This window comes from Geospiza fortis, unplaced genomic scaffold, assembly GCF_000277835.1.
Source record: "Geospiza fortis unplaced genomic scaffold, GeoFor_1.0 scaffold538, whole genome shotgun sequence".
In the NCBI taxonomy this organism is placed as follows: Eukaryota; Metazoa; Chordata; class Aves; order Passeriformes; family Thraupidae; genus Geospiza; species Geospiza fortis.
In genome coordinates, this window is record NW_005054368.1 from 182,788 (window position 1) to 191,039 (window position 8,252).

Here is an 8,252-nt window from a genome sequence, read left to right on the forward strand (position 1 = left end):
AGAGGGAAAACTGATCAGTGTGTAAATGCCATGGCATCAGCAGCCTGCAGGGAATGCTGCTGCCATACAAAGAAAATAAATCTTCACAAGGCCACTGTCAAGATCAAAGCATTGTCATTCTAAAGCTCATGCTTCTTTCCTGTTACTGTCTTCGTATTTGTAAATTTTGAAATTCACCTTGCTTCTAGATAGGAAGCCTACTAAGGTATGCAATCATGAGAAAATTAGTGTTGTTTGCAAGGAATAAATTCCTAAGGAAAATTCTTGTCTGTAAGAAGTGTTTTTTAATGGATTTGATGCAGAATAATTCAGGTTTTGGTGTACCAATATTACCAAGGAAGGATAACAGGCTGCAAAGCTGTATAGGGGTGGGGTACTGAACCCCAGCTGCTGGGCTAATACTGGTAAAAATTAAAACAAGTTTGAGGGAAATGTGCTAAATATTTGCCAAAGAAATTAGCAGTTGCTTACTGGCCCTAAAAGTCAGAGTTTTTACAGTTTACCAGAAAGATTTGCTTGCCTTAGAGTCCCCCGTGGGCTCTCTTGATGGCAATGGGGCTGTGTGGGCGGGCTGAAGGAAGTTCAGGGAGTATTTGAGTGCAAAATGTTCCAGTCCATCTATTCCATATCAACACTTTTTGCCTTTTAAAAGTCTTTTGGAGTCTGGGAGCATGTGACAGGACTGCTGAGCAGCTTATCTCTTGCTCTTTCCCATGCATTCATCCTCTGATAAGGAGTCGAATGCAACTCGTGTGCTGTGTGTGCCCAACAGCCAACATTTACTTAGCGAATGAGATATGACATTGTCAAAAACTATTTACAGATTTGATCCAAGGGCAAAACAGTTCTGGGTTTGCTTGCAAACAGAAATTTTTCCTTTACAATGCAGCAGTGTTTCTCAGTTTGAGAAATTAGTAAGTGTCCCTGCCCTCAAACACAGCCTAGAATAAAAGTGTTCCTTGTACCTCATGCCAAGCAGCCTCTGCAAGTGATGAACTTTTCTGGAAGGCTGGAGGTTCTGTGAGGCAACAGAATAACTGCTCCTCTGTACTCCTGCATCTTCAGAAGGTGATCACTGCAGGGTGCCAGTGGTGCAGTGTCTGTCCCCAGGGCAGGCTGACCCTCACCTGCACAATCTTCCCACGGCTTGGGCAGTACATGAGTGAGGAAGGAGAGAAACCTGGAGTGGGTTTTGCATGAGAAATCTCAAAATTTTTCTAATATCCAATCTAAACCTCCCCTGGTGCAACTTGAGGCCATTTGCTTATTCAGTGGGAGAGGAAATTGTGCTCAGTCCTTGGGTCCTGGTCAAAGCACTGTAATCAGCCAGCTAATAGTTTTAATCAATTTTGTGATGCTGCAAAAAGTAATTGAACGTTGAGTTTAGTGCATGAGGCTGAATGAGGCTGCAGGCAAAATCTGACCATTTAGTGAACCCTGTGTAGGAAAAAACAGCCCCATTAGAGTGGGGAGGAAGGGAAGAGAACCAACAGCCACTAAGGCAGAGGGTGCCCTGCCCGTGCCCTGTGCATGGCTCCCTGAGTGGAGCCGGCTCCCTTGGAGGGCACTGAAGCCACGTTTGGGATGCTGCCAGCCCACATCCACCCTCTGGCAGCATGTCTCCCCATGAGCTGCAGCCACCTCCCCCGGGGGCAGATGTGGCTCAGGACTTGATTGGAATGTGACACGGAAATGGTATCGATTTCCTCTCGGTCAATACTCATTACTTAGAGCAGCTTGCCTGTGTATCATGTCTGGTGGCACCACTCTGATGACTTTCCCTCCCGCCATCCCCACTCCAGCAGTTGGACCAGATGCATCACTGGGTATTTACTCTGATGAGTTTTGTCCTTTAGAAACTCATTTGCAAATTCAAAGCTCTAAGGCACTAATCTCTGTCCTTCCCTCAGCAGATTAGAATTTAAAATAACAATAAAAGAAAGGATGTTAAATGAGAACGGTTCTTACTTTCTTGGAGCAAAATTCAGAGCACACCTCCACCGTCAAATTGGGCTGTATCAAAGAGGCTGGAAAGGTGTCTGTTAAATTTTCTGGAGCTCTAAAACATCCTCGATAGATAACATTCCTCCCTGCGGGGATATGAAATAGGTTTCTCTTAAGAAAACTATGTCCATAGTATCTTGCCTCTTTTAAAGAATAATATTAGGTTCAGAAGCCAAAAATAATAAAATGAATTTTACATCACAAAGGCTGCAGAAATAAGAGAAACTGTAATATACTCTATAGAAACGTGTTGCAAATCGTGTGGTATTGAAAGGAGCGCATGCCTTTATCTTTGTACTAACCACGGGAAGCAGCGCTGCAGCGCCGAGTTTGAGTTAAATTCCACCAGCGGAGGGCATTGCTATTGTTTGCAGGTCCCAGTTTCCTCTGAAGACCTGCTTTCCCCTCAATGAGTTAAAAGCCCTGATAAAAATCTACAAAACTTCTGCATCAGAAAAGGAAAGGAACATAAATGACTCTTGAAAACCCCGCCACCCGACCCACTTCCCTCTTCAGCTGCCCCTCTGCTCCCACGCCTTTTCGGGCCAAGGGAGTTTGCTGCAGCCTTTCAGACTCTAAACCGGGTTTTTGTCAGCTGCTTAGGGAGTTGAGCTTCCACTGTGTCTTCAGCACCAGCCTCTGATTTCACCTGCTTCTGTAGAAACACCACAGGGCTTGGCACTATTGCAGTTGCTCCCTTAAACGGTATTGCCAGAACTGATGTGGGAAGTAAGTTGAATGACAGGAGAGACGTGGTGCAGTTACAAAAAAAAATCGGTTCTGCATTAATTTCTTGGCAGAAATTTCTCTAGCAAGACCCTAGAGCAATCTAAGGAGAAGCTGCTTAAATTCTATTCTTGTAACTATTCAGATCATTTACTAGAAGCAGAGCTGGATCTCTGGGATGATGTGAAAATAAAATAACTCCACCCAAGCTGAAAGGAACAGGAGTTGACTTAGGACCAGGTCCCTTTGAGCATGGCACCAAAGAATAAAAGGAGTGTTTGGACTTCTCAGAATGTTCCTGAAAGGTCTTCTATTAAATTTCACACTGATATATAATTCCTGAAACAAAATGTTTACAAACATGTTTAGCGCTTTCTCAGCAGTCAGGAAGAAAGCTTAACCTGCCTACACCGGCATGGGAAGGGAGCAGGATGCATCCATGGATTACACTGGAAACAGCCGGATCGTGTGGTCTGCCCACTTTTTTGGGGGGAAGGACGCCCTGAGGCACGCAGGACTGTGGCACTCTGGCTGCCACAGCCTCCCAGGCCACCCCGGCTGCCGCAGCTGCACACTCTGGGCTTCCTTACCGTGGCATGGGGGCAGGAGACAGCAAACCCTGTCTGGAAAGGTTTAAGTGGAGATGTCACTGAATCTGCTCCCTGTAAAAGACTTATGTGAGGTCTGTGCTCTACAGTACACAGTGTAAATCATGGGGGCCTTTAGAGTCTCAGAGTTACTTTCTAACATACTTTTTCGTTGTGATTAATACTACTGTTGGCCCCTCAACTGGTTTGTGTCAGGGGGATTCTTCAAACAGACAACTGTCAGGTATTACTAAGGGCAAGAAAATTACAACTCTAGCTTCAGGCTAGACTAATTTGAGGAGTAATTAATTAATACTTAAAAAAATTAAATGCTGTCTTTTCCTGAGGAATGTGTATATATATTTCATACTGGAGGTTTAAACAGTGATGCATGTCCTGGGAAACCTGCCAACATGCCTGTCATCCTGACAGTAGCAATTTAGGTCTGTGTACCTTTGATATATAATTTATATGTAGCTGGTTGAATTATTGTACAAACCTTGACTTGTCTTTAAGAAGAAATGAAGGACCATCAATACTGGCACAACCTAAGGTCTTGGTCCTTCTTCTCAGCAAGTAACATCCATAAGGTCTTGTGAGCTTGCCAATTGCAAACAGTGATCAGCAGTTTAGATCTCTTATGTGCTTTGTGTTTGCCTAAAAGTTTATCCATGGAGTCCCCCGTGGCAGCTAACTGAACGATGGGGTAACGATGGATTATCTAAAGATGGAACAAAATTCCCAACTCCTGCTGAGACAGAACTCCATGGAAAAGCAAAACTCTGGTCTCATTTCTCTCAGGAAAGGGTTTGATGTGGCTCCTTCTGGCCCCTGCTTATTCCTCACAGTCACAGATTGCTCATTTTGTTTAGGATCATCTGAGCATAGGGTGGCCTTGATCTGAGTAATTTTCTGCCCTCCTGTTACAGGGCACCTCTCCCAAGGCTATTTCTTAAACAGACATGGGTTTGTACCCCTTCAGCAGATACCAAAGGGAGTGGGTTTTTCAGCTGAAATTGTACTTCTGTTGCAGTCACTCTACACTGTGTTGAGTTTCCTCCCTGGTGACAGGAACCTCATCTGTGGCAGCCCTGAGCCAGCGTGCCAGGCACATGTCCTCGCTCTGGGGTGCTGAGCAGCACTGCTATTCTGGGGAGGAGCCAGGGACCAGACCAGCAGCAAATGGACATTGTGCCCTTCAGGCACCTTTGTCCTTTGCCGCTTCAAACTCTGGTGACGAACGGAGCGTGACAAGCAGCAGGGACAGCCCCTGTACTCAGCCTGGCCGTGACATCTGTCCCTCGCGGCCTCCCCAGTCCGGTCGCACGCCCACTTACGCAGTGGCCTGGCTCCTGCCCGCAGCTGCTCCACGCTGTAGACCGAGAGCCGGTTCAGCCCTCCGCACACGGAGCCCTTCTCGCCCTTGCACTCGCTGCTGCACTCCTCGGCCTTGGCGGCGGCGGCCGGCAGCGTGTTCCCACAGTAGCACTCTGCTCCGAACGCCAGGCCCGCGTAGCTGTAAGCTCTGCAAGCAGAAACACCAGCCACTGGCACAGAGGGGCCCATCCGCTCCCCAGTTTGTACCTGAGGGCACGAGCCTGTCCCCGTGTCCCTGCATACAGCCTGTGCCGCTGCTGCCTTGCACTGGAGACAGTGTGACAGCCTGGAGACAGTGTGGCCTCCTCAGCAGAGCAGCCCCTCAACAAGACATGGGCTAGAGACCAATGTCTATCAAAAGATATCTATCTTACAAAGACTCTTTAACCAAACAGTAATTTTTGTCCAGGACCATAGAGAATATAATGTAAGTAGCCATGGTGCCATAGAGAATAGAGAGCAGTGCAGCAGTCTGCTTCAAGCAGAGAAGCAGGGTTATGCTGTGCCTGAAGGTATGAGATAATAATTATTGTCATAGATGCTGTATGTTTAACATAGGAATGCTTTTCCCATTTCAAATTCAGTTCCACTTATTGTCAAAAAAGAGAAAACTTGCAGTGAAAAAACACCACTCACCTCTCAGCACAAGCTTCCTGACAGTGACCTACTGTCATTTTTCTTAAGTCATAAAAGACAGCTCCCTTCAGTGTCCTCTCCCTCGAATCGTGAGTGAAGCAGCCCATGTAGGTGCCTGTGTGCATGCAAGACCAGGGTTAGGCAATGCATATGGTATGGAAGGGAAAAACCCATCCCAGGCTTATCCAGTGACTCAGGCTGCAAGCAGGGCTGCGTTTGGCCAGGTCCCAACCTGTCTGGGGTCCCACACCCTCTGCAGACCACTCCATTGCTGCTGGACCTTGGTAAGGGGTCAGTGCCACTGTCCTGTGGAAATGGGCTAAAAGGAAATGAGACTCTCCCTTCCACAGCCATTGCATACCCAGAGTCCACAACCCACCCAGAACTGCAGCTCCTGCACGCAGCTGCTCTCTGCTCAACTCCCTCCTTTGGATGACAAATCACGGCACTTCTCTAAAGTACAGGAGAATGTAGCCTTCAAATGCTAAAAACTTCCAGAAATCCTGTTGGATTTCTCCCAAGTGTTCTTTAAAATCTCTAGTTGATAATGAGATGGTGCAAGAGAAATATTAAGAAAATCAATTTTCTTTGGATATAGAGAGTTACATTAAAGCTGTAATGGAAAGATAAATTCACTTTTAACTAGGCAGCACAATGTAGCCATCACACTGAGCTATCTCCTCCCTGGTGCAAAGGAATCTCTTCAAATATGCCTTGCTTTACTTAGCATAGGAAAGATAAATGTTTCTCTTAGACTTGCATTCAGTGCTCAGTCTAATTTTTGTTGTCATGAACAAAATACTGTAAAAATCCAGCCCATTTTTTAATATACAATTGTAACGATGATGTGGAGTCCCACTATTATACAGCAATTGTATGTCTATAAGTATGTTTTATCATCAAAATAAGAAGGAAAAAAGGAAATTTTATTTTAGAAATGATAACATTGAGATGATAACACAGGGAAATTGAATAATGTAAGCACACATTAAATAATGTGGATAGGAAAAGAATATATGGTGAAAAATGAAAGTAAAAAACATTGTATTAACTAATCCATAAGAAAAAGGAAGTTTGAGTTGCTCCATCAGGGATTTTGGAGCCAGGAATAATAAATCAAACATTTAAATATCACAAACACCACAGCAGATTCAAAGACCTGCGCACAGTAATTTGCCAACATGTAATTAGAAAATTCACAAGCTGTGAACACACACCCACAGCACACCATTAACGAGGTGGGAGTCATGCTCTTGCAACAAAGATGCTTCACATTTTACTGGAGACTTTTGATTTGGGTACTTTGACTCAAACCTGTAGCAGCAGAAAACTGAGGATGTAGGGCCAAAGAGCCTGAGTGGGGGCCCTGGCCAGGCCAGCCACCATGTGCCCTCCTCCCTGTGTCCCTCCCAAGCCACCACCAGTCTGGCAGCATTTCTCATTCACATCCTCCCATGAATGAGTCATGGAGATGCCACAGTCTCAGAGCAGCATGTCATGCTGTGTCAGCAATACAGTCCCTGTCACCTCTGCATCCTGTTCAATGGCAAAACCAGGCATGGGGAACTGGAAAACTCCATCCACTGCGAGCAATCAGAACAGAAAACTCTCACAGTTGTACTAACAGTATTTGTCAGTGTCTGTCAGGAAAAGTGTGGTCCCTACCCTGAGCCACTTGCAATGTCAGCAGGTGAGAGCCTGACCTGGAGAAAAAAAGGACTTGGATTTTCTCACCAAAGGCCGCATGCTCCCCGGTGGAGACAGAGCGAGGCAGAGTGAGCTGGGAGGTTCACAGCAGGCTGGGGACATGCCATGGTTTGTGGTTTGGATTAAGGGTCTGCCTGGGGAAGCCTTTGAAGGGCTGGCTAGCAGCCCCCGGGGCAGAGCTGTACTGCCTCATGAGGATGACACCCATGGGGGTGCACAAGCCCAGCCTCCATGGTCAGCAACGCTGCTCTACTGAGCAGGAACCACAGGGCATCACTGAAACATCATTAAGCATTATAAGCACGGAGGAGTTCATTAGGTCTTGAAAGGGATCCATAATGAAATAACAAGCCTCTAAGTTTACTAGAAATGAATTGGAGAAGATAACATGCTCTACGTAGGTAGTTAAGTTTTAATTAATTACCTTCAAAGGCATTCCAATGCTTGTTAACAATATTGTTATTAATAATGTCCCTTCATGTTCAATCAGATATTCAAATGATGTATATTTGAATCTACAGTTCAATATGGTGAGATGTACAAGTAAATAGTCCTTCTGGCCCCTCTCATCAGTAGCTAGAACCTCAGCAATGCACTGGCTGAGCAGTTCTCAGTCTCTCCTCTGCCACCAAAATCTGCCACCAACAGGGTGTTCTGAAGCATCTGTGGAGCAGCTCCAGCTTGGAGCTTCAGGTAACTCCAGCGGCTCAGTTTGCCTGACTCACACTATATGACTCATGTCCCACCACTATCACCTTCTCATTCCCATTTCTAGAGACAATTTCCTCAGTAAGTAGCACGATGTGGCACCCATTTTGTGGAATTTTGTGCCCTTCTGTTTGGGCAAATTTATTCAACAAACTAAAAAGCAGTTCTGAAATGTGGTGTCTAGTCATCCAGATCCCATTCCTGTTCTATTATCAGTGAAACATCTCCAAGAACAACTAATTCTAAAAGGCAAAGCATCAAAGATTACAACTCATACTTTGCTGCTTTAGTGAGGGCACAGCAGTCATCCAGCATGGATCCTTTGTACTTTGGCCTAGGGATATGCCTGAACTGTTTTGAAAGTGTTGATGAGCAAGGAGGAAGGCTGGTTGGAATCAGCAAAGTGCAGCCTATGTGTGTGCCAGAAACGAGCAGGGTCCGTCCCTTACCTTTGTGCTCAGCAGTGTGCTTCATTGCTTTAAACCCTGCAGTGGGCAGGGGCTCCTG

The 8,252-nt window shown here is 45.8% G+C and overlaps 1 protein-coding gene across 1 annotated transcript in view; it reads right to left on the reverse strand.

The window, feature by feature from the left end:
- WSCD1 (WSC domain containing 1) overlaps nucleotides 1-8,252 on the reverse strand; it is a 19,730-nt gene that overhangs the window by 3,908 nt on the left and 7,570 nt on the right. The window contains 5 exon segments of the mRNA XM_031059763.1: nucleotides 1,052-1,146; nucleotides 1,969-2,090; nucleotides 4,655-4,842; nucleotides 5,331-5,445; nucleotides 8,195-8,252. The exon segment at nucleotides 8,195-8,252 is cut by the window's right edge and continues 20 nt beyond it. Of these exon segments, the coding sequence (XP_030915623.1) occupies nucleotides 1,052-1,146; nucleotides 1,969-2,090; nucleotides 4,655-4,842; nucleotides 5,331-5,445; nucleotides 8,195-8,252 (578 nt within the window).